The 26,545-nt window shown below is 50.4% G+C and overlaps 1 protein-coding gene across 17 annotated transcripts in view; it reads left to right on the top strand.

Annotated features, from left to right (window-relative positions):
* Window positions 1–26,545, top strand: part of CUX1 (cut like homeobox 1) — a 387,498-nt gene that overhangs the window by 63,041 nt on the left and 297,912 nt on the right. For 16 of the 17 annotated variants that reach the window (XM_079720355.1, XM_079720357.1, XM_079720354.1 and 13 more), the window contains exon 2: window positions 15,665–15,775. The exons of the other annotated variant lie outside the window; for it this stretch is intronic. In XM_079720355.1, coding sequence (XP_079576481.1) covers window positions 15,665–15,775 — 111 coding nt within the window. The remainder of the gene's footprint in view (window positions 1–15,664; window positions 15,776–26,545) is intronic. 17 annotated transcript variants of the gene reach the window in all.

Genomic DNA, 26,545 nt, shown 5'->3' with positions numbered 1-26,545 from the left:
CAATAGTTTAAAAAAAAAAAAAAAAGTCGACACCCAGGTGTCCCTGTTGTGCCAGAGCTGCCGAATAATCCGTCGCACCATCCTCCAGCTGTGGGACCCAGTAGCGCGCCCCTGTCTGCCCCATCAGGCCTCTGGCAGCCGGCCGGGCTCGGGATCCAGCAGGGTGAGGTCACCGCGGGAAGGGCAGATGTGCCGGGAGGGGGAAGCCCGTTCCCCTGCTTTAAACCACAAATGTCTTTTGATAACTAGTAAAATTGGCAAGCAGAATGATTGAAAACATGTGAGAGGTAACTGGATCTACGTTGCAAGTAGTACATATTTGAAAAGTTTTCCCCAATGTAAAAGTTACTCTTTAAGAGCCTTAAACTAATAAAAACAAGGAAATTCCATGTTACGGCTGCCACTCGGCCTTTCCATTTTTATTCCAGCAGTCAGATTTGACAGGTCCGCTGCTGATTGGCTCTGGGACCCCCATGAGCATGTAAATCAGGGGGGACGGGGGCAGAAGCTGGCAGCAGCCGGGGTGGAGAAAGTCCCCACCGCCTTTCAGTGCCAGGCTTGTAATTCCATTTTAGTATATCCTATTTTCCCTTCTTGCGGCGGCTTCCTGTATTACTTTATTGACTGAAGCCAATTCAGGATTCTTTTAGAGACGTTTCTGGTTCCTTTCCTTTTTCTTGATCTCACAGCAGATTTTACGGGGCGGCAAAATCCCTCACCCCGTGGCTTCTTTTCTGAACCGCGTGACCAGCTCTCAGCCTCTCCTCGCTCAAATCCATTCTCCCCGTCGCCGCCAGCATGATCTTTCTAAAGCACGGCAGTGATCCTCAATAGCCTGGAGTCAGCCACACGTGGGTTCAACACAGAGTCAGATGCACGTTCAGGGCTCCGATGAGGCGCCCCCGCGCTGTCCCTAGATACACTTCCTGCCTTTCTTAGTGACCCAGCAAATAACAAGTAGCTCTGGTCTCGAGACCCCACTGTCTTGTTTTTTTCACCAGTAAGCTGAGGGAACTGTCCCCATCCCCGGGGTAGGGGAGGGGGTCGGACGACAGAAAAGGGAGGCTGGGGGATTTGAAGAACCGCGTCACCAGTTCCACCGTTAGGACATCATCACAGAGCTTTAGAAGAGGCAGGAACCCCAGGGTTTCCCCCTTCGTGCCCCCAGAGCCCACCGCCCCCACATCAGCCCCAAGCCTGGTACGCTTCCAAGAGCGTCCTTCTGTAGCAGAGGGAGCAGCGTTAGGTGCAGAGAACGTGGCCTTTTACGTCTCCCTCCGTAAATGTGTGATCTCGGTCGGGTCCCCTTCACCTCTGAACCTCGGTATCCTCGCTCGTTGGTGGAACAGGAGTGATGGCTGTTGTAGGACCACCATGGCGATGAAAAATGACAAGGGGTGTAAAGCATGAGTTGATAACTGTAGCTGCAGAGGTTTTTTTATCATGTCTCTCTGCTCATTTTTTGCCTTCTGGAATCCTCCCCCCCCGCCAAAGAATTCACACCCATCCTTTGGGACCGTCCCCTGCTACCTTTCCTAGGAAGTCTTCGGCGATCTTTTGTTTTCGTATTTGGTTTTGTTTGCTTTTTTTAAAAATTTTTTGGCCGCGCTTCAGGGCGTGTGGGATCTTAGTTCCCCAAACAGGGATTGAACCCGTGCCCCCTGCAGTTGGAAGCACGGAGTCTTAACCACTGGACAGCAGGGAAGTCCCAAGTCTTCCCCGATCTTCCCCCTCAACTCCCAGCTGTCTCAGAACCACTTCTGGCATGTCCTGCCTCACAGCATCTGGCTGTCTTTCTTGGTTGTGAGTTCTGAGCACTGGTATGGTTTGTTGCCCTTTTGTGCCCTGTCTTGTCCTTCCAGGAGGAGCTCGGGAATGCCCCTGCTGGATGGATGAGTTGACTAAGGGGCCGGGTGGGAGGGGAGCAGCGTCCTGGGGCATTTGGGCTGAATGGCTGTTCTAGGGGAGGGAAGCCTTTGGTTTCCTTTGGCCCTCGTTTCACACAGGTGTGCACGCTTGATCCCACCGTCTCTGAAACCAGTCACATCCTTTCTTCTGAGAGTCTTTGGGATGCAAGCAGAGTCTTCATGGTTAGTCCATGATTCATGGGACCTCCCCAGTTCAGGGGTTCCTGCTGCAGCCATGCATAACAAGCCTTTGCTAGTGGCGATTATGTACAGTTTCTTTAGTATAATACAGGTGTCTAGAAATCCAGTGAGACCCGTTAAGCGGACACTTAGGGGTGGAGTTTTATAGCTGGGAGTAAAGCAGGAAGTCCTCTTTTGTCTCAGTTCTTGCTGAAAATCTTGATAGGATAAATATATGGGTGTGCTTTCCAGAATTAGGAAGTAGAGTATGCGGGACACGATTGATTGCTTTTGTTTTTGATGATTGAAGAGCTTGATTATCATTTCGGATCTATGGCAATATTTCCTTTATGTTTACATTAGCCTGGCAGCATCAAATGTTTGCTGGCATAGAAGACGGTGGCTGCTGCTTGTACAGTACTGCCTGTGGCTTCCTGCCTGTGATGGGAAGACGTGGTCAGAGGAAGAGCCAGAGAGTGTGACCAAGGCCGCTTGGCCAGCATTGCTTCTGATGCTGCATGGGCAGCGCCCTGGGGTCCCCGCCTCTGACTGATATTGCCAAGGAGGCCATGGGGTGAGAGGTGTCCTTTTATAAATCACACTCTGCTGGGAGCTGCCTTTTGACCCCAGAGCAGATCAGGACCACCTCCTCCCCGCTGCTCCTCAAGAAATCACACAGAAAACCAAGAACAGAGGGTATAGAGAAATGTCATTCCTGGGCCAAAACAAGTGGCGTCATTTTACTGAGCTCAGAAATCTTCTGGGTGTCTGTGTAGTTAAGAAATAACACCCAGAGCTGGGGAAAACAGGTGATGAGACCCTGAACTTGGAGGGGTCACAGAGAGGTTGGGAACGCTTTGTAATTGGCATTGATTTTCTGCCTCAAGAACTAGCCCCTGCTTCTATCTGCACACACACAACCCCCACCCCCACCCCCGCCAGCCCTCATGGGTCACTGAGGAGGCCGTGGAGTCACCTGTCCACACCGGGCAAGAGCTTGCACTGGCTGAGGGCGCTGGATTTGAGTATCTGAACCCATTCCAGAGTCAGTAGTAGTTTGCTGTAATTGTGCTGGTCAATTGTGTGTCCTCATCCTTTCACGTGAGTTTAGAGAGTTAACAATAGCTCTGTAGCTGGCTCGATAAAGTCTGAGTTAAAGTGCCCCTCCAGGGACTTCCCTGGTGGCGCAGTGGATAGGACTCTGCGCTCCTGGTGCAGGGGGCCCGGGTTTGATCCCTGGTTAGGGAACTAGATCCCACATGCATGCCACAACTGAGGAGCCTGTGTGCCGCAACTAAGGAGCTGGCAAGCTGCAACTAAGACCCGACGCAACCAAATAAATAAATATTAAAATAAATAAATAAATAAATAAATAAAGTGCCCCTCCAGCTTATTTTTAGAAAGCTCCCCGGACAGGGTGGAGTGGGCAGACTGGCAGCAGCACTTCCAGGGCAGCTCCCGGAGCAGCCCTTTTTTTCTTCCCAGATGTCCCTCTAGAATAGCCAAAGGTGAAACTCTTTGAGGATTGAAACGGCCCCTTTAAGATCACATCCCTGCTCTCGGCACCGGGCGCCCTCATGTGATGTCACCTGTTGCTGCCCAGCACCCCGGTTCCCTGATAGCGGCCAGCAGCCCTGGTGCCAGGAGAGAGTGAAGGACTCACGTGCGACATTCACTTTGCCACACGAGTGTCACTGTGTCGGGCTATCTGGCGGGCAGCAGTTCTCCATTGCCATCCAGCCAGTGGCAGGATGTTGTAAACCTTGCTCGCTTGAAAATTAACTGCAAAAATAAAATCAAAGCTGGCTCAGAGGTGGCATCTCTTGGCCTGAAATGAGCTATTCAAATGAACCTGCTCAGCATTGTTGGTAGATGTCTGTTAGGGGTTTGGTTTCCCCCAGGAGCCACTTGGCGTCTTTCAACTTTTACTTACAAATTCCAGGCAAAAACATTTTGAGAGCTTTCTGGAGTTCTTATTTGCTAATTAAAATGTGAGAAGGGAACACAGCTACAGGTAGAGTGCTAGTGCAAGCCACAGCTGTGATTTAAAAAAAACCAAGCCTGACAGTTCCAAAATGAAGTTATTAACACTTCACCTGTAACTGTGATAGCTTTTAACTTTCATGCTCTGTCTCTTAAGCCCCCCTCCACCCCCGTAGTGTATAAAAAAGGGAGCTAAGTGAGGAAATTGTAGGATACTTTATCCTTGCAGGAGATAAGAACTACCATTTCTGTGGAAGTTCTTTAACTTGCAAGAGTTTTTCTTATTCTTTATGTCATGCGGTTTTCCAACAACCCTTCGAGCCAGGGTAGGTGGCATATTTTACAGATGAGGAAACCAAGGCTCAGGGCATCTTGGTGACCTGTCCAGATTCTTATAGGCAGGATGGAGCTGGCTCTTCCTGAAATTCTGCTGCTTGCTTCCTAGACTTCACTAATGGTGGGAGAGACAGGGCTATGTGAAAAATCACCTGATATTGGGTCCCAGGTCTTCTACCACCTTCAAAATAATTAAAGAAAATGTCCTCTGCTCCTGGAAATCACTTTCAGCTGATTGCCCACTGAGCCCAGCTATGTATTCCTAGTAACCCCCAAAGCGCGTCTGTCCTTGCGCACACACTGGGTTTGATTCACAGCCTGCGTCTGCGCCGGCAGATGTTTGTGGCCGGGGCAGCCCTGGCAGAGAGCGAGTGAGCTGCAGGGCGGTGGATGGCTTTGCCGCCAAGTGTTTTCCCAGAGAAGTGGAAGGGAACCTTTGCCAGAGTGGCTGGTGCCCTAACAAATTGATTCCTGCCAAACAATAGAAATAAATATTTTCAACAGACAGAAATTTTGGCTCTTAAAGTATTCAAATTAAAGGCTTATTTCTGAAACAAATACTTTAGGAGGAAAACATTTACCAGCGTAGATGAGATTGGAATCACTCCTTTTGGCAGTGACATAATTATTTTTGAGATTAAAACACGTTTTTCCTGCTCCTGCCTCATTTTTAGCCCATGGCCTTGCCTCCTATTTCCTGGAGAAAGTCAAGTGCGTTAAGCTGGAGCTTGGGAAAGAGGCATTGCTGGGGTTTATTTACCTCAAGGAGCTTCGGCTTCCGTGGAGTTAGTTACCCAGAGCTGGATTCAGATCTCATTTCCAGCCACTTCGTGGTGTGATTTGGGCAAAGTCTGGTCATCTGATCATCAGTTTACTCAGTTTGTGAAATGGGGCAGGAGTCTCTGCTTTGTAGCAGTTAATCATGTTGCCCTCAAAACCTGGAGAGTCCTTCTAGACTGTCGCTGTCCAGCAGAGCTTCCCACGTTGATGGAATGGTCTGTGTCTGTGCCATCGGATACAGTTGTCAGTAGCCCTCAACGTGCAGCTACTGCGACTGAGGAATTTGTAATTTAATTTCGAGTCACACGTGGCTAGTGGCCACTGTTTTGGAGAGTGCCTTTCCCATTCGTCCGCTTCACTCCACTAATTGGTCCCTGGTTCCAATTCATTGGTTGGCAGCTCAGCCCACTGGATATCTCTCTAGTCTCTCTCTCGCCATTGTGAATCCGGGAGTTTAGGCGGATCTGTTCTCTCTGATGTGCGTCTCCTGTCCTGCAGCCAGACCAGTGGGCCAGTTGCACTGAGCTAGACGGGGAAATGAACGCTTTAGCCAAAGATCTCCCCCACCCTCCAACCAGATCAGCCTTCATGGACATTTAACATTTTAACAAGATTCCACTTAGTTTTGGAATTTGTCTTATAATGTATAGTAAGCATAAGAAGATTGAGAAAAGACACGGAGTCAGGGGCCTCTTCCTTGGGCATTTGTTAGCAAGTACGTCGCGTCCATGCCCAGCCTTGGTCTCCTCATCTGTGACATGGGATTAGCCAAGCTCCTGTGGCTGCCTCTCCCCCAAGTGGGCTGAGGCCCACGGGACGGGGAGTGCCAGAGGCCACCTCAGCAGGGGATGGCAGAGGCTGTGACCTGGGGGACAAGCAGAAGAAAAGAGACTTAACCCGGGAACCAGACGGCCAGAGGAGAAGGTGATAGCCCAGGAAAAGGAGACAACCAGACAGCAAGGACCAACCCTAGTGGCACCTTGGGGTGGGGGTGGAGGGTGGGGCATGTAAGGCTTTTGGGCTCCTTGGAGAAGTTTAAGATCAGAGAGGGAGAGAGCACTCCCGCCATTTGGAGCCGTGTGTGCCTGAAAGGCTGAGGCTGCCAAGGCAGAATTTTGTTTTGCTTTGCCATGTGGCCAAAGAGCAAGTAAAGAATGCAACTTACGAAACAGACATAGTTGTAGTTCAGAACTGGGCAGATGGCAGCAGTTTCATTGGTTTCGATTAATAACAGAATCCTGTTAGTTAGGGTTAAAAGTTGTCCTTCCCTCTCCCTGCACAGGTCCTGGGCCACAGCCACCCAGGCCTCTGATCGCCTGTGTTTCATTATGCATCACCGAGATGCCGTCTCTCACATCTCACTGTTTAAATGAGAGTCTGGCAAGTATTACGTGTAGTGCAATGCTGGTTAGATACATCTGGCATTTTTGTCTCTGCGTAGTGGGTTTCCGACGGGGTGAAAAACAGTAAGAAACAAAATCTTGTTCTCTCTTGAAATGTCTCTGTGCCGAGGAATTCACAGAAAGGCTCGTAGCTTTTGTTAGGATGATGTATTTATTTTTGTTCAATTTTATTTTCTGAATAGGTAACGCATTCACTCGATCCAAAATCAGAGTTCTATTTAAAAACGTGAGAAATCTGCCCCCCACCTCTGTGCCAGCCCACCTTTAGATGAAAAGACCTCAGGCAGTAAGTGTATGTTGGAGTGAGTTGTTTCACTTGAATTTCTTAGATTGGGAATTAATATCAAGTCATCTCCCAGAATCAAGAAATATCGAGTACATACTAGATGTATGACACATACTTGACATATGGTGACCTTTTCTTCAGAGTTAAAGGAACATGAGAAAATGATCTTTGAGGTGGGCTCTAACATTCTCACTCGTACCAGGCATTTCATCTTATTTAATCCTCACAGCAGCTCTGTGTGTATCAGCGTTCCCGTTTCAGGTTAGAGGGCTGGCTTGGTCCAGAGCTAAAAGGTGGTGGGAGTCTGTATGCAAACTGGCCTCTGCGCTGCCCTGCCGGCTTCCCCACCCTCCCACCCAGTTCCTATAATCCCTGGCTGTTCTCTCTGCTTTCCCTGGGCACGGGGAACCCCACTGTGCTCTGTGAGACCCTGCCAATAGGTTGCCTTCTGTTCATTCGACTCTAAACTCCAAGACGGGAGAAGGTAGCTAACTACACCGTGCAGGTTTCCGCAAGGGTTGAAACGGTGTTTTTGATTAAGCCCCCAGACAACTAGAAACTTCAGCTATAGGCAGTCCCTTGCACGTTCCCACGCCGCTTGGCCGTCCCCTGAGAACCTCAGGGTGTGATTAACCCAGAGAGCTTGCCTCCTGTCCGTCTAGCGCGCCCGCGTGTGCTGCCCTCCTGCTGCGTGCTGGGCTCTGCGCTGGCTGCCCCCAGGAGCTGTGCTTTCCCTGCCTGAGGGAAGATCCTCCTGGGACACCCTCTTGGGGAAGCAGACACAGGCCCTGCCAACAGGCCCGGGAGGAACCTTAACAGCGAGCCCTCCACGTCTGCTTTGCTGCTCCCTATTTTACCCAAAGCACTGTTGGCACGGACTTTTCCTGTCCCTGTTTTTCCTGTTTCCTGTTCTCACGGTGGAGCTGTGATGACAGTGGCTTCCTCGGCTGCGGGGAGACCTTGCCCCGGCGCCTTCAGCAGAGATGAGCCCCTCGTAGCCAGATGATCCTAATTCTTAGAAAAATGGTACCATCCAAGGAGCCACCCATGGTCCTTTGAAGCTGAGCCAGAGGAGGGTGTGGGTCTCCTCCAGGTGCCCCTGCCCTCCCTCCTCATCCGTTCTTGCCTTCAAGAAGTTGCCTCTGTCAACTTGTCCCCTTCGTCCACAGCCTCTTGAACTGTTCTAGACTGTTCTCTTTCATTCAAGGGTCAGTGCTTGGGCCGGCCTTTTTCTGGCAGCCTCCCTCTTTCCGACTGGAAGCCTTGCTGTCTGCAGTTCTTAAATTTGTGCCCTCCCCCTTTGTTGGTCCCTCTGTCCGGTGTGCATCCTTGCCCACCCCAGAATTCTCTCAAAGGTGCTATTATTTTCATGAAGCTGTTTCTGATTTTTTTTTCCCCAAGCAGAAGTAACCTGTCTTCCTTTGAACCCTTTTGCACATACTCTGAACTTCTGTTGGAGCATTTAGTTTATTTTGCCATTCTTTTTCTTTCTCCTTTTTTTTTTCTTTTTTTTTTTTTTTTAGCTTACTCTTTCCTTTGGCAAATTCTGACTACAGTAGTCCCTCGGTATCCATGGGGATTTGCTCAAGTCCCTTAAATAATATGGCATAATATTTGCATATAATCTAAGTACGCCCTCCCGTATACTTTAAACCCTCTCTACATTACTTATACTACCTTATACAATGTAAATGCTGTGTAAATAGTTGCGGGATTGTGGTGAATTCTAGTTTTGCTTTTTGGAACTTTCTGGACATTTTTTTTCCTCGAATATTTTCAATCCCTGGTGGATTGAATCCCTGGATGCAGTGCCCACAGGTACGGAGGGCCGACCACCATGTGCCCCAGCACCAGGTGAAGTGAGCAAAAACAGTTCTTCCCAGAGCTTACAGCCTATGGGGCGCCCAGAGTTAAACAAGCACCCAGGCCAATACGTAATTGCAGACAGGCACAGTTTAGGGAGCTGGGTGCACACCTTCTGGGGCGGGAGGGGCATGAGGGGCAGGGGAGGCCATGTTTGAGCAGAGATCCGACAGGTTCCATAGGAGAGAGAAAGGAAAGTCTTCCAAGCAGAGGGAAGAGCCTGTGCTGAGGGCCTGAGGTGAGTGAGGGGCCTGGTGGTCCCTGGTGGTCTCACCAAGGCCCCCTGGGAAGCCCCTGAAGGCTTTTGAGCAGGGATGACAGGTCCCCTTTCCTGCAGGCTGTGTGTGTGTCCTGGTGACCTTATAGCTGTGTGGCGATCAACACCCATGAGGGGACAAGGGCACCTTGGTCTGGCATCGAGGGACCCTCCTTGAAGCCCCCTGTACACACATGAACACCTCCAGCCATCCTGCCTTTGGTTGCTCTGCTTTTCTCCATTTGTTCCCCTTTCCTGCACTGCCTGCCTTCTGTTGATATTCTCCTGGGCCGCGTGCAAGTCCATCTAATTCTGTAGGACTGTGGCTTCCTGGGTGGGGATGCTGACTGCTGGCCCTCAGCCTGACATCACGTGACAGAACACTATAGCCGGAATTCAGATCCTTGTATCTCCCGGTGGTGAATCAAAGACTGTGAGTGGGAAAGTGATGGGTAAAAATGAAGTGTCTGAAGGAACACTTGGGAGATACAGGGTCAGACTTGGTTGCCTACCTAAACTTATAAAATAAGTGGGAACATTAACGTTTCCCTAGGGAATTCTGCAAGGTTCTCCTTGAAACAGAGACCATCATCTGTCCACACACCCGGGAACAGGACAAAACGCACTTCCTGCAGGACCGCATGAGGGCTTTGCTGGGAATGAGGCATTCATAGGCTCTTATCAGTCCTTCAAAGCCCATGTATCATTATAGGGGGAAAAATGAGATTTTAAGATAAATGTTTACTTTTTAGGAGTGGTCATTACATTTATGTGTACAAAATCCACAAGATACAAAAGGATACACAGTGAAAGGACCTCCCAACCCCCCACAGGGCCCCCCGCCCATTCATCTTCCCCAGTATGAGGAATGGCACCAGGATCTTGAACCTGGGGTGCCTTCCAGAGCGATATCGTGTATGAGCACTGTGTGTGTGTGTGTGTGTGTACTCACAGTGGATGTCCTGGTCAGTGTCTGTGACTTCTAACTGAACACAGTGTGTCCATTCTAGCCCCAGCCCCCTCTCAGCAGCCCTTTCACCACTTCTGTGCCCAAGCCAGCCTCCCCGGGGGGACCTGACCTGGGTCCTGCTCCATCTAAGCCCCCTTTCATGGTCTCTGACAGCACCAGTCACAACCAGAAGTTGTACTGGGGATTCGCTGAGCCCAGAGGAGGAGGAGGAGGTGGAGGGTGACCTGCGGACTCAGGCCAACCTGTACACAGGCCCCAGCCGAGATGGGCATCTTTCACGAAAACCTGGAGCCCTTTCTTGCTGGCAGTGTGTCCTGCCTTATCTAACCTCTGCCTGTTTTCATTCCACCAGCCTGGTCCCCTCTGTCTTGTCGCTCTTCCATGCCTGCCTAGTTTCCTCGGCTGGACTGTGGGTACCTGGAGGTCAGGGTCAACTTCCAATTCACCTGTGCATCCCTGGAGCCCCCAGCTTAGTTGGGGATACTGGTGGCAGAATGCATTCTAGCCTGAGGTCAAGCGTGTGGCTCTGATTGTACAGAAAAACTCCCCTCGATGGAGTGCTCACCATGCCTCAAGGTGGACATGCATTACCTTAGTTATCTCCAGGGAGGGGACATCATTGACCCAAACCACACAGGTTATATAAAAGGGGTGGAGCCTGGAATCCAAACCAGGGTTCTCTAAGGCCACTGTCTGAAGGGTCTCCAGATGTTCCATGTAGGAGGCCAGGGAGGGGGTGATGGAAGGAGGCCGGTGGGTGGGCTTGGGGCTTTCACCCCTTTCTAGTCAGAGTAGCTTCCATTTGTCCAGTGATTCCATTGCAGGAAACGAAGCAGAAAATGTTCCAAGGCCTACTTCATGCAGAAACCATGGCTGGCCTTCCCCTTTCTGCACAAGTGCTCTCTCTCCATTTTCCCTAATAAAGCCACTTTAAGTTCATATATAGGATTTGCTGTTAATTAGTTGACAGATAAGCCCTGAAGAAGCCTCAGATGAACCAACTCTTTGAGTCAAAGTTAGCGACAGTGAAAAAACAATACTTTACTCGCATCTCTAATGCAGTTGACTGGTGTGTTCTCCCCACCAGCCGGGGGCCCTGGGGCAAAGAGGGCCTGTGTGCATCTGCTCAGAGCACTGGCAGGCCTGGCTTGGGGGCCTCAGGGATCTCACAAATATTGTGGCAGCATTGCAGAGAGAGAGAGAGAGAGAGAGAGAGAGAGAGAGAGAGAGAGAGACACACACACACACACACACACACACACACACACACACACACACACACACACACACACACACACACACACACACACACACACACACACACACACACACACACACACACACACACACACACACACACACACACACACCAGCTAACCATTCACTTTAAAGGCCAGGGGTTCCAAACTGACCGTTGACTTTATTAAGAGACATGTTTTCTTTGGGAGACACTTCCCCCAAAGTTTCTTTTAAATAGGCAGCTGCATGGTCGCTTTTTATTTGTGTGTGTGTTTAGTAAGCCTTTAATACTTGGCTGAGAGGCTGGAGTTCAGGCAGAGAGAAACTTCCAGTGTTGGGAGCTCTGCCCTTTGAGGATCTGTCAGAAATGGAGAAAAAGCATCCCAGAAATCAAAGTCAGTGAGGAAAACAGGATTGCAGCGTCCACAGCTCTTGGGGCAGTTCCCCAGTTTCATGGGGTGAGGTGTCCAAAGCCAGAGGTCTTTCCCTGGACCTTGTCGCCCCCTGATATCAGTCATCCCATGACGACTTTGAAAGAAAACCCCAGAGTTTCTGCAGCCAGGTGCCGTCCTTGCAAGATGCTTTGTTGTTACCATTTCTAGCTCTTTCGGCCTAGTTGGAAATGCCCCTGTTCAGAGCCCATGGGTTTGCTACCAGTTTCCGTCACCTGGCACCTGGGGTTGCCAGGTGTTTCCGGCAGGAGAACAGTTGTGAACAGTTCAGAGAGGACACCCTCCTCTGCTCTTCCCTGGGAAGGCTGGGGCTTGACTGAGTGGTGTTTTTGGTGACCGGCCACCTCCTACTCGTCTGTAAGCCCTGAGACTGGCCAGCATGCAGCACGTTGTGCAAGAAACAGCTGTTGTTTTGACAAAGGACACACTTGCCTCACTTTTTGAATCACCAGAGTGAGTCAGGGGTCATCTATCCCAGGCCTCTGTCCCTGGGCAGGTGGACACAGAGACCACGCACACTCATATATGGGGACGCAACATGTAAAATATGTTTGTGTAACTATATGTGTGTGCGTTTTTTCCACATTAGCAGATTTTAAATATATAAAAATTAATATATATTGCGACTTTTCCAATCAGGTAATTCATATACATAGCAAAATAGCCAAAAGATACATGAAGAGCAAGTCCCCTCCTCCCCGGGCCTCCTCAGAGCCAAGCACGGTTTCAAGTTTCTCCATCTTTCTAGAGACAAGCAAAGCATATGCAAACATGCGTATAGATACTCTTTTAAACAATGTAGCATTGTTTTGCACTTTGCTTTTTTTTTGCTTAAATATATCTTGAATATCATTCCATCTCATATTGTGTGTATGTAGGATTGCATTTTTGCAAAATAGTTCTTGAGTGGATATGCCAATACACTATGTGCTATTGCTGGACATTGAGGTTGGTTCTACGCTTTTTTTTGTTTGTTTGGTTTTTGGGTTTTTTTTGTTCTTTGTGAATTTTTTTTTAAATACATTTCATTTATTTATTTGTTTATTTAGGCTGCATTGGGTCTTCGTTGCTGCGAGCGGGCTTTCTCTAGTTGTGGTGAGCGGGGGCTACTCTTCATTGCGGTGCGGTGGCTTCTCTTGTTGCGGAGCACGGGCTCCAGGTGCATGGGCTCAGTAGTTGTTGCTCGAGGGCTCTAGAGTGCAGGCTCAGTAGTTGTGGTGCACGGGCTTAGTTGTTCCGCGGCATGTGGGATCTTCCCGGACCAGGGCTCGAACCCGTGTCCCGTGCATTGGCAGGCGGATTCTTAACCACTGCACCACCAGGGAGGCCCCCCTTTGTGAATTTTTGATGCCTTTCAGATGTGGGGACTCTCTGTGCTCCTTGTTACATGTGACCAGTGACTCAGGGGCTGAGGGTTCTGTATTTTAGACCCCCACTGCCACTCCCCTGAAACATTCATTTCCCTTGTTAATGGATCATTATATGTGACATTTGGAGGATAGACTGGCTGGGTAGATAATAAAACAGTATTGGGCTTATGTTTCATAGCCATCTCCTGCCTCTGTGTTGTCCCCAGAGCCTTAGAAAGCCTTGATGTCCTCCAGGACTGAGACTGTGAGCCTTGAACCTGAGCAGCCAGACCCAGCGTGGCAGAGGCTCATGCTCGGTGGGTGGCGGCACCCGGTGCACTTTGGAGAGCCCTGTTGGTTTCTCACTCGGGCCTGCATATGCCTGCACGCATGGCGAAGGGGGTGTGGGATGCCCCCCGCGTCCCCCCTCTCCCCACCCCGGCCCGCCGCCTGGGTCCCTGCCTGCCAGCAGCAGGTCACCTCGGGCGCCCTGGCCTTGCTACCCCGTGATAGGGGTGGGTCAGTTTCCCTTCCATCAAGTGACCTGTGCCAGGTTCAGCCCTCCACAGTCAGGCTTTCTGATGGATCTGCCCATGGAACCCCTTGATTGCCGGGCTGGGACAGACCTCAGAGTGAGAGGTGGGGGGACCGAGGGGCCCAGGGAGGCCCACAGACCGTGTGCTCTTCGACATCTCCTGCAGTGCTGCCCCCATGGTCCCCGAGTTCTTCCCACTAGGTCTGGGACCCCGCAGTCAGCCGTGTGCCTCCAGCATCCAGCACCTGTCGGCAGAAGTCACCAGACACCCTCTGATTAAGTGACCCCTCCCACCCACCCCCCCCCGCCCCAGGAAGTAGGGTCTTCACTGAAAGCTCTTTGTTTTTCTCTAAGTTTTCTGCATCTGTGTGTGATTGGAACCAAACATCAACTTTACTTTTTTTGTCGTATTTCAATATTGGCTTTTTACCCCCTTTCTTGAAATCTCCTTTTATAACTTCTGCTGCTGCTGCTTAAATATAGATGTCTAAGTCCTCCTCCTTACCAGATTGTTTATATTTTTGAGAAGCCTTCTGCTTATCTGCGATTGCTCTCTCCTCTGTCTCCATCCCCACGCTGCCACATTGGTTTCAGTTGCTCTTTTTTTCCCCCCTGCCTTCACTTGACTGGGATGTGTTTCAAATGTGGTCTATCAAAATGTGCAGTGTTTCCCTCTTTTCTGCAGTAGCTTTGACATCTGTTCTTGAATCCGAGCCCACGTTATTCTTTTGGACTTGCTTGCCCAAGAATTGCCGCAATGCCAGAAGCACGGAAGGAGGGAGAGAGTGCGGTGTGGTGGCATCTCCCCCACCCCCTTGTTCCGCCCCCCAACCCCCCACCCCTTTAAAAACTCTCTGCCATTTCCAAGTTGACAGCACCCTAGATGTTTGTTCCAGCACTCTGCCGCCCCGTCTGGCAGCGGCCCACCCTGTAGCGGAATGAACGAAGTGCTCAGCAGCAGGGCTCGCAGACGTCTTTGGTTACTTCCGCCAAAAAGGAAGCCGGGTGGGTGGAGGGTGGGTGTAGAAAGCCTCTTGGCTTCCTGGATGTCTGTGCATGGATCTTCAGCTTGGAGTTTCCTCGCCTTCCCTAGCTCTGCTGGGCCTCGGGGCGACGGGCTGTACCACTGAGAAGCCACTTGGAGCCGCCGCTTGCATCCTAAGCAGAATGTGCCCGTGTGTGTCTTCAGTAGCCAAAGCCACCCAGCACGAAAATGCGACTCTCGGTGGCTTTGGGAATGTGTCCTTGCACTCCTGCTGTCCGCCCAGGACACCACCCTCCTGGGCCCATCTGCCGCAGGCTTGTTTCAAGCGGAGCCTCTTGGCTGCTCCTCCCAGAGCTTCCAATGCTAGGACACAGGTTCTCTGATGCTCTGCGTGCCGGTTTGTTCTATGTGACAGAGGCCCACCCACTCCTGGTGGTTCTCAGAGGCTCAGGGGCAAGTCTCAGGGTTGGGGGATAACACTGTTTACAGGTGCCTCGTTTCCCAAGTTGACACGACGCTGGAGATCCTTATTCTTGGGACTTGCCTCTTAAGGTCCCTTTTGAAAACAACTAACAGGTCCTGAACATGATGTCTGGCCTCTAGTAAGCCCACAATAAGTATCTGTTGAACAAAAGCAAATCAGATGTGACTACAGAAGATGCCAGGCCCAGAGAGTCAGACAGGATGCCCTGGGGAGCAGCCCGGAATCAAGCAGCAGGACTGGGGCCCAGAGACGTGGCAGGAAAGACGCTCGTGAAGAGCAGAAGCGAGTGACTCCGGGGAGGGGTGGTGTTTGGGCACTCGCCTGACTCTGGTTTTAGCCAAGAAAAAATGCATCCGCGTGTTCTGTCATAGGAGCAGTCACTTGTGTTGCGCCTGTTGATACACAGCATGTCAAACCGAGCGGGTTTGGTTTTTTCAAACCAGTCAGTGCACAGGGGCGGATGGGAGCCTCCTGGTGGTGCCCCGGTCCCTTTCCGCTGGCCCCCAGCCCCTCCTGGGCCACGAGGTGGTGATCCCTGGAGCCACAGGCTCCCCCACCGTCCCGCCACCCAGGTGCCCTGGTCAGGTGCAAATGTGCTCTCCTGCCGTACAAAGTGCAATTACAATCTCGCCTTCCCTATTTGTTTCTCTCTGCAGAGGGAACTCGATGCCACCGCAACAGTATTGGCGAACCGGCAGGATGAAAGCGAGCAGTCGAGAAAGCGGCTCATCGAGCAGAGCCGAGAGTTCAAGAAGAACACTCCAGAGGTGAGCAGCATCTCCCTCCCTGGCTCTCAGGGGAGGGGGCCTCTTACCGTCCTAGCGCGCATTCGGAGGGTGTGTCGTAAGCGTTTCATTCCTAGCAGACCGGGCCGTCTGCTCCTTCCTTTCGGCTGCCCTTGGCCCCAACAGCGAGCCCCTTTGCGGGCTGGGGACCAGATTGATGCCCGAGTGAATTCTAGATGCAGATGCTGAACCAGCTGGGGAGCCAGGGGCGGGACCCCAGCCCCTCAGTGCCCGTGTGCTCATGTCTGTAGGCAGGACCTCACCCCGGGTCCTTAGGGAGCGTGAGTACAGGGACAGAGCCGGGTGGCAGGGCCTCAGAGGGGCACCTGCAGGCTGCATGCATCCAAGGATGCAGTATGCTGACGTTTCTTGCGAAACAGACATTTAGTCTGGTCTGGCCTTTTACTTGCCTCTGTGTTTCCTGAAATATGCTTTAAAGGGCATTGGAAATGTGCTCTTCGTGAGCTCCTCTAATTTTTCTTTTTTGGAAGTATGTGTTCAGAGGACAGTGTTGAGAGTGGCTGGGGCAGCCTTTTCCTGCCCTATTTTCTTGGTCCCTTGTTCCCTGAGTCCTTATCAAAGGCTTCAGAAGAAATAAAAAGACAGGAGAGTTTTACAGACAGTTGAGCAGACGTGAGGATTGCTTTCCGTGAGCTTCTGCCAGTTGGACCCACAGTGGTTCTTGTGCCATGGGCTCGTACCCAAGCCTCCTGCACCCTCCACTCAGGTGTGAGTGCGTGGCGGGTGTTCAGAGCTTCAACCCTGGCTCCCAGGCCTCCAGATTCTTCCATGGAGAACAAAGGAACAGGCCTGGAAGAAAAGCTGCTTTCTGGGAGGATGCTTCTAACTTTTATAATAGTCCTGGAAAATGATGTGTGAATTGAATTTGCTTAAAAGTGGACCCATTTTAAGTGCTCCAAAGGAGCTTGCTGTTTAAGGGAGTGTTATTGTGAATCATTTGGGGAAACAAGGAATTAACCCTCTATTTTCAGAATAAGTATTTTAGGAGAAAAAATCGTGGTAGTCCGGTGGAAAGAAATAAGGCTCTAGGGGCAGACCCACCTAAGGGTTTTAAATTTTAGATTCATTGCTTACCCTCTCCACCCCACCCTGCCCTGAAACGTGGATCTTCCGTGTTGTATCAGGACCAGACACGCGGGTCAGAGTGATTCAGGCTTGGGGGTTGCTGTCCTCCATGCCGCTGGGGGGTTGGGGGTGGACTGCTGGTCTCCACGTTCCACCTCGTCATGTCATGAGCAAAGGCAGGATCAGAGAAGGCAGTCGAGCGACAGGCCACCTTCCTCCTCTTGGGCTGCTCAGGGCAGACCTTCCCGGAGGGTCTCGCCGCGGGGTTTCTTGCGCTCTTGTCTTTGACTTTGTTTCCCTAGACCAGCCCGGGTCAGGTGTGCCTCTCGAGCCACCTTCAGCACTGATCCAGCAACTAGCTGTCACCGCTGTCCTGTGTTCTCACTGCCCTTCCCTTGGTGACCATATGTCCAGGGGTGGCCATAGAAAAATCTAAAAAAGAAGGGCAATGTCATGCTTCTGAGGTGTCAGACAGCAGTAGGTAAATATAATTCATCCTGTGAGGAAGTGCCGTGGAGAGAACTGGATTCCTGGGTGTTCCACTTGGGTCCCAAGGTCCTGTCAGCTAAAGGTGGTGCCAGCCGAGGAAGGGCGTGTCCCCTCCGGCCACCTCGGGCTCAGCGACCGGGCCCCGTCCCTCCATTGACATCTAAACAGGGCTCGTCTGGCAGGAACTGGCCGCCGGCTCCCATCCATGGCCTGTGTTGAATCCCAAGCCAGTTACTTGACGAAACCTAGCCTCAAACTTTGCATTTTATCTTCTAATCCCAGTAAATGGAAGAGGCTTGGGGAGGAGCAGCCTGGTGGGGAAAAGCCATTTGGGGCATTGCTTTCCAGGGCACGTTTTGTTTGTTCTTGATTTTTTTTTAATTTGTTTTTACTTTTATTGGGCTATAGGATATGGGTTGGGAGATATCTCTGCAGGTTTTGCCAGGGCACGTTTTTAGACACCGTCTTCCACGGAGGAGGGGATGCAGAACCCCGCCTGGAAGGGATGGACGTTGCCATCCTGCTTGTCCCTGGCTCGGGCTGGTGCCCTCTCGGGCCCCTCCTGCCACAGTCAGGAGGCCTCGCTGCGGCATAGATTTCCAAGATGCGTGGAAGGGTGAAGCCACTCACCGGCTCTCGCCCTGATGGCTCCCCTGCATTTCCCAGTCCTGGACCCATCCTTGAATTTGGTGTGGGGTTCCCATGGGAACTGGAGGCAAGACCCTGTAGAGAAGACAGGTTCACCTATGCTGCCAGCCATCCAGAGTCTTCTGTAGATTTGGAAACCTCTTAAGGCTGCAGTGGAGGTGGGGATGGGTAGCGTCAGCGAGGTCCTCCGGGGTACATGATGGCGGTGCTTAGGGGTCCTATGGTATGGGAGTGTCTGGGGGCTCTGATGAGTGTGGGGCCTGGGACCCAGGTCAGGTATCGGGGTCATCACCTTGTTTGGAGCTTCAGTCCAGAGGAGCCTGACCCGTCTGTGACATCAGTCATTTCTTCTGATTATTAAACAACTGAGGACAGATTAACACTTACTGTCGAGGGAACACTTCTGGCAATAGGACGTGTGAAGATGAAGGTTGCTTAGAACTTTGTTCTCAGGGATAAAAAAAAAAAAAAGTTGGCTTGTTGACGGGGGTGCATCTCTGGGTGTGGACACAGACCGGCATCCTCATGCCTCACACAGTCAACCGAGTGAGGACCAGGCTGGCAGGGCGGAGCCAGGGCCCTTGGTCTTGCTGGCGTCACACCAAGTGTGTTGATTCTGGATGAAAACCCTGATGTCCCTCTTTGTTCTGGGAAAGGAGAAACTGTCCTCCCAGTGTCTGTTGAGTGTCTAGTAAGTCTGTTAGGCAGGTTCAGGCTTCAAGGGGCAGTCAGAGGTGAGTGAAGCTGTCTGCCGACAGGGAGTTTGTGTTTTTCTGGACTGGTGCTGCCCAAGGGCAACTGGGAAAGCCCGGGTCCAGGAGTAGGAGTGTGTGTGTGTGGACATGGGCGGGTCAGTGCCCACCCCACCAGCCAGGAGCACAAGAGGCACCGCGGAGGCCGGAGCCTTGAAGATTTTTTGTTTAGAATGAAGTTCTTTCAGTTTCAGTTTTATGTCATTAAAAGAATACATTCCTAGTCAATTGATATTCTTGCTTCTGTCTTTTTAAACTCAAAATTGTAGTTAATCTGAAGGAGATGCAGTTACTCTGCATATGAAGTTTCATGCCTTCCTTTGACTCAAAAAAGAGTCCCTTTCGAAGAAAAACGTTTTAAATTTGAATTTTGTGACTAAACATCCATTCGCTATTGAGTTTATGATTGATAATTGAACGTAAAAGACTGGGGGGGTATTTCTAGGTTGTTTCACTTTTTATATTTATTGCTGCAGGTGACTTACTGGCTGGTGTCATTGGGCAAATGACTTAACCTCCCAAAGTCTCAGTTTCATCATCTGTAAAAAGTGTAATTGGCAGGGCCCAGCTCACAGGGTAGCTATGTGTGTGTAGTGTTTGTATGGTATGTAGTGTGTGTAGTATGTAATGTATGTGTAGTAAGTAGAGTGTGTGTGTGGGGGGGAGAGCTCCACACAGGCCCAGCACCGAGAGTCTAGTACGTGTTTGTTAACGAGCATTAACTTGGAAAACATACTACGAAACACATGAGATACAGTTGTCTTCTGCTCCTCAAAGCCAGCTCAAGGAACTTAAAACAAAAACAAAACCCACAACAAATATAGGTTGTTTTCACCCAAAGTGTTCCAAAAGTTGGTGTGTAATAAGTTAATCATTTTACAAGTATTTTTGAGCACCTTCCACGTGCCACATGGTTTGGCCCTGGGGATAAAATCCTATCCCCGTTCTTAAACAGTTCCTTATATTCTTACCAAGCAAGTACGCCATCCTGATAAGGCATGTTAAGTATAGGACAGTGTCTCTGGAATCTTCTGAATGTAGACTCTCCCCCAGAAGCACTCTTAGATCAATGCTGGTAAATTCCAAGCTGCATGTGTCACAGTGATTCTTACTATAGGTGAGCAGGGCTGCTTTTTGAGCCTTGGTTCTCAACCTTTGAAGCATTGGGGAAGGACCTGCCCCCTGAGAAATGCACACGTTTGCACATAGTTTCGTTTCTTCTGGATCCCCTGAAACTCATCCAGGAGCCCCTGGCTTAATGCACAGCTGCAAGGCACGCGTTGGTGGTCTCAGTGGTCTCAGCGCACCACCCCGGGAGCTCTGTATGTGTCTCCCCTTTCACCTTCCTCCTAGTTGTGCCCAGACTGGGGTGGGGGGATGAAAGATGGGGAAAGGGGCTGCATGAGAGATGAATGCTGAGGCCTTGACCTCTGGGCAGAGGCCACTGCACTTCGGCCCCCGGGCTGGATTTTGGGGACCGGGAGGTGGGTAGAGGAACTGGGCCACCCCCGCTGATGAGGGGCCCTGCAGGCTGGCGGCACGGGCAGGCGCCTCCATGCTGGGTGGCACGTTCTTCCTGCCCAAGGCTGGTGAAGAGCATGGCTAGGCTGGCGGCAGCTTTCTTGAAGCTCTTGAAGCCTGGTGGGGTTAGAACTGTAGGTTCAGTGCAGGCCAAAACCCCGTGCCTTTTGCTTTTCTGTTGCTTTGATCAGAGAGCCAGGGTGTGGGCGGGATTACCGTTGATGCCTCAGTGTTGATAAACCTAATGGCAGATTAGAGGACCAGGGATGTGGAGGACCCTGCCCAGACCCTCCTACGGCACACACAGCTCCTTACTCCTGGAAACTGAGTTACTTCCCATGGTGGGTGGGGACGGAGATAGGGACAGCAACACTAGGGTTTCATGATTCTACCTAGGAATTGCTTTTTTTCTTGGTTTTCTGTTTGGTTAACTTTTTTTTTTTTTTTTTTTTTTTGCGGTACGCGGGCCTCTCACTGTTGTGGCCTCTCCCATTGCGGAGCACAGGCTCCGGATGCGCAGGCTCAGCGGCCATGACTCACGGGCCCAGCCGCTCCGCGGCATGTGAGATCTTCCCGGACCAGGGCGTAAACCCGTGTCCCCTGCATCGGCAGGCGGACTCTCAACCACTGCGCCACCAGGGAAGCCCTGGTTAACTTTTAAGTTTGCTCCTGGGACCAACGTTTGTCTTGACAAGGATCTCACAGCTGCTACTCGACCAGGCTGGGACTTGAAACCAGGCAGCCTGGCCCCTGAGTTGGTGCTTTTAGCTGCCTCCTCGATGGGCTGAGCATCTGGAGTGGTGCAGGCCCGCAGAGTCAGGTCACGGGAGGTTTGCAGGGGGTGCCGTCCCAGCTCAGTGGCTCCAGCTATTTGAATATGATGCTCAACTATCAGAAGAAGGGTCTTCAGTGTTAGATTAGACTTGCTTCCAGATGGAGCACAAGGGATGGTTTTCGTTTTGTTGCCTTTCTTTTCAACAACAGAAGAACCATCCTTCATGGGGAGGAGGAAAGGAAAACCTCCGACTGGAGATGCTGCAGTTTTATCATAAAACCATCTTTGGGCCTCATTTTTGTCCTGGCAGAGTGTCCAGCTCCTAACCCAGAATGTATCTTAGGCACCTGACTGTCAGCCTTTGCTGGATTAATCTATGTTTCCTATGAAAGGGGTCACATCTCTTCCATGAGGTTTAAAACTCAGCTGCAATTCAAGAGCTCTGCTTGGTCATTTTTTCCCCTGATGTATTTTTGCCTCAACATTTCTTGCTCTCTTGAGTGTTAATCCTCGTGACACCTGGTCCACCAGGCTCACATCCTGGGTCTGTTTCCCACATTTCTCCTGCGCAAACGCACGTGGCCTCTTTCTCCCGTCACCATCTCTCGCTCCCGTCGTGACAGACAGAGCTCAGTCCCCGCCCTGACTGGGGCTCGGCTCCCTGACCACCCTCGATCCCCAATGGGGAAGGTGGCCCTGGGCCTGGCGCCACCCACAGCCTTACAGCCCCGCCTCCCGGGTCAGCAGGCCTGGCTCCGTGAAGGGAACGTTCTCTTTCCTGCTGACATAACCGCCTGTTCACGGGCGTTCATTTCCTGAGCGCCAGAATCTTAATTTGCCCTCTCTGTCTCTGGCTGGAGTGCTTTTCTGATTTTTACATTCTTAGGAAACCGTTATAGAATAGTCAGGAGTCGTCTTGACATACAACTCGGGAAGCTGTCTTGCACCACGCCTGAAATGAACTAGATTTGTGGATTTCTCTCCAACTCTGGCAGGTGGGGGCAGGGTGAGGGCACCTTCTTTCGGAAAGTCCCCAGTCACTTTCTTATTGATCAGGATGTACTCCTTCTGAGTGAGATAAAAAGTCACGTGCCCCCAGCCCGTCTCCTGCACGCGTGAGCCAGCTGCTCCCCTTCTGCGGAGGTGAGGGGGACAGAAGGACGGAAAGACGCTGCAAACTTTGTGGCTCCTTTTGCGCTCCCTGTGAGAAAGGAGTCAGCAGGCTGGGGGAGGGAAGGAGGGGGCAGTAATATAGTTGTGGCCCGGGCCCAAATGCATTTAGTCACTCCCTCTACAGCCTTTATATAGACACTGCTGGGAGTGACTCAGCCTGGAAAAAGAGTGTCACTTAAAAATAAAGTTGCAACTCAGATGGACACGTCCTGCACAGGCTGCCTCGAGACGGCGTGGCTGGGGATTGGTGAGAAACCTGTGGGGGGGTGTCTTTGCCCCACATGGCCCTGCAGGGGTCCCAGGCCAGTCAGGTGGCCAAGGTGAGGATGGTCGTTACAGCTGCACTGTGGAATTGGCATGAGGATTAAACGAGCTCACGTATGACTCCCCAAGCTTTTTAAACTATCAAACAGTGTTCAGACGTTCTTCGCTACAACTGGACGTGCTTGCGTGTTGAGCAGTGACTGAATTCTTCCCTCTTCTCTTGTTTTCAAGAAATTGACAGACAATGAAGGCCTGTGTGGCTTCCGTCCCCATGAGAATCAAAAAAGACAGTGCACAAGGGAGACTAGAAATGCGAGCTTAGTTTTCCTGGTGTCTCACTGGACGCGGGAATGCATTCATTGACGACCCACTGCACTGATTTGATAAATTGTGACCTTTTTTACTAGTTTAATCCCACTTTATTAAATACACATAATCATACAGAGCCCAAAGCCTGGAGGGTTAAACACCAAAATGCTAACCTTATATTATTTCTGTAGTGAGTAGGGGAGGGGTACATTGTCTCCTTTCTGTTCTTCTATACTGTCAACAAATTGTGACTTTTTAAAAAAAATCATAACTAGGACTTTTTTTTAAAAGTTTTATTGGAATACAGTCATGATTTCTTGTTTTTTAAGTTTTATGAATTTATTTAGGCTGTGCTGGGTCTTCGTTGCGGTGCGCGGGCTTATTTGCGGTATGTAGGATCTTAGTTCCCCGACCAGGGATCAAACCCAGGCCCCCTGCGTTGGGAGTGCGGAGTCTTAACTGTCGGACCACCAGGGAAGTCCTAACAAATTGTGACTTTTAAAGAGAAGGGCAGACCAGACGTGCCCCTAGGGACACAGGCCTTTCAGGAAGGGTAGTGGTGGGGAGGAGGCCTGTAAGCTTGAAGACCGGGGGATGCAGGCGGACACCATCCAGGAACACGGACACCCCCAGTGCCCCACGGACCACTCACATCGGGGACCCAGGAATCTAGACGCAGCCCCTCTGCTGAGTCTGCAGCCCTGGTACAATTACTTCCTCCCACTTCTGAAGGGGAAAGGCCTGTAGGCCGGAGCTGTGGCTCCATCCATCATGTGTATCTAGCTGTGCACCTTGAGCACCGTGGACGCTGGGTGATCATATTTATAGCATTCGTTTAGGAATCTTTTCTTTACAAAACAGAATCTTTAAAATATATATTAAGGCATATGTGGGGAATCTAGAAAAATGGTTCAGATGAACGTATTTGCAGGGCAGGAACAGAGACACAGATGTAGAGAATGGACATGTAGACACAGTGGGCGAAGGAGAGGGTGGGATGAACTGGGGGATTAGGATTGACGTAAATACACTACCATGTGTAAAGTAGATAACTAGTGGGAACCTGCTGTACAGCACAGGGAGCTCAGCTTAGTGTTCTGTGATGACCTAGAGGGGTGGGATGTGGGGCGGGATGGGAGGGGGGAGGTCCAAGAGGGAGGAGATATATGTATACGTATAGCTGATTCACTTCGTTGTACGGCAGAAACTAACAAGACATTGTAAAGCAACTATACTCCAGTTTTAAAAAATGTTAACTATACTGCTCTACAAGATTCATTTCTCAAACAGGCAGATAAAATTTTACTTAACACTTTAATTTTGTTTTCTGTACAGAATTTTAAAAAAATTTCAAGAACTGCCTTTCTTTGGCAGTTCCTCAAAATGTTAAACACAGAATTACCCTATGACCCAGCACTTCCACTCCTAGGTATATATCCAAAAGAATTGAAAACATGTCCACGCAACAACTTGTATGTGAATGTTTATAGCAGTGCTATTCAAAATAGTCAAAAAGTAGAAACAACCCAAGCGTCCATCAAGAGATGAATCAATAAACAAAAAGTGATACAGCCATACAGTGGAATATTATGCAGCTATAAAGAGGAATAACATGTTATGATATAGATGAACTTTGAATCATTTTGCTCAGTAAAAGAAGCTAGACACAAAATGCCACATGATTGCATTTATATGAAATGTCCATAATAGGCAAATCCATAGAAGTAGATTAGGAGTGGCCAGGGGGATGCGGAGTGACTGCTGATGCTTATGGGGTTTTTTTGGGGGATGATGGAAACGTTCTGGAGTTAGATAGTAGTGATGGTTGCACAACTTTGTGTATATGGCAAACACCACTGAACTGTACACTTTATTTTTATTTTTTATTTTGGCTGCGTTGGGCCTTCGTTGCTGTACATGGGCTTTCTCTAGTTGTGGTGAGCGGGGGCTACTCTTTGTTGCAGTGCACAGGCTTCTCATTGCGGTGGCTTCTCTTGTTGCGGAGCACGGGCTCTAGGCGCACGGGCTTCAGTAGTTGTGGCTCGCGGGCTCTAGAGTGCAGGCTCAGTAGTCATGGTGCACGGGCTTAGTTGCTGCATGGCATGTCGGGTCTTCCCGGACCAGGGCTCGAACCCGTGTCCCCTGCATTGGCAGGCAGATTCTTAACCACTGCGCCACCGAGGAAGCCCTGAACTGTACACTTTAACAGGATAAACTTTGTGGTATGTGAATTATATCTCAATTAAGGGTTTGTTTTTTTTTTTTAATGCCTTTCTTTGTGGGGTTTGGGAAATCCCTGCACAGGTGGTCTGTTCACTTGTTCTCTCTTATCCTCTGAAGAAATTCCCTACATAAAAGGGTCTTGTGGATTTCATTTGGGCAGTGGCCAGCTTGGTTTGGAAAAGGCTGCTCCAATATTTGGCCAGATTATAAAGCCCAAATAATCAACTTGGATGTTTAATCATTCCAGAATCACCCACCGTTAAGTTATAAGAAGACTTTAACTAGAAAAAGTTTAAAAATTAAAAGTGAACTTTTAACTGTTACCAATTAAACTCTTTAAGCCAGTTTATCAACCCAAGAGGTTATTTTCTGGTTTCTTCTGGGTCCCTAGGAGAGAAAACCTGCCTCGAGGGGGTGATAGATAGATAGAGTAATGAATGCAGCACAAACGTCATTCAGCCCCGAGTCGGTAATGGCTAGTGGCCACGGTATTCCCCCTCATTCCAGAGAGACCCTGCAGTATGCTCCCAAGGCACCAAGGAGGCCTCTAGGGCAGAAGAGGACTTAGCTCAGACTTGGACACATGGAGTGAGTCTAGCTCCATGGCTCAGTGGCTTTGGGACAGAAACTTAACCTCAGTTCCTCCATCTGCAAAAATATATTCTGCTTACTTCAAGAGGTCATGTTGAGGAACATGTGAGATTCCTGGAAAGTAAGTGGCCAGTCCTGGGCTGGAGTGGAGTGGACAAGCCAGTAAGTGGTGACCAGGATGTTTGGGCTAAGTTACCTTGACCAAGATCACCAGGCATTCTGGGACGCAGAACCCATATGTATAAATGGAACTGACAGTATCCCAGCTGCTGGGCAGGTGAAATGAATTCAATTGTAAGGAACATATAGTAGGTGCTCAATAAACACTTTTCTTCCTGCATTCTTTCCTCCCCCCCTTCCTTCCTTCTGAGCCCTTTCCTGGACCAGGGGCTGTCTGAGGTTCTGAGATACAGCAAGACACCGAGAGAAGGTTCTGGCTCATGTGGGGAGCAGGCAGACAGTGACCACATAAACAAGTGACACACAGGATAATTTCAGGTGGTGATAAGAATGAAAACAGGACAGTCTGGCAGTGAGTATGGAAGGGTGGAAGGATCTTCAGGAAGTTAGGACAGTTTCTTAAATAAAAAAATGGAGGGCTTCCCTCGTGGTGCAGTGGTTGAGAGTCCGCCTGCTGATGCAGGGGACACGGGTTCGTGCCCCGGTCCGGGAAGATCCCACATGCCGTGGAGCGGCTGGGCCCGTGAGCCATGGCCGCTGGGCCTGCGCGTCCGGAGCCTGTGCTCCGCAATGGGAGAGGCCACAACAGTGAGAGGCCCGCGTACCACCAAAAAAAAAAAAAAAGGAAAATGACCTTTTGCATAGCTCCCTGCTACCCTTGCTGAATTTGGGCAGATTGTTTAGCTGCGGAGTCCCTGTAATTTCTTTCAGCTAAAAGCCTGATGGCCTGTGTTTGCTCTT

Source organism: Hyperoodon ampullatus (assembly GCF_949752795.1).
Source record: "Hyperoodon ampullatus genome assembly, chromosome: 14".
In the NCBI taxonomy this organism is placed as follows: domain Eukaryota; kingdom Metazoa; phylum Chordata; class Mammalia; order Artiodactyla; family Ziphiidae; genus Hyperoodon; species Hyperoodon ampullatus.
The sequence above is the reverse complement of the archived record's forward strand: the minus strand, read 5'-3'. Positions and strand labels throughout refer to the sequence as shown.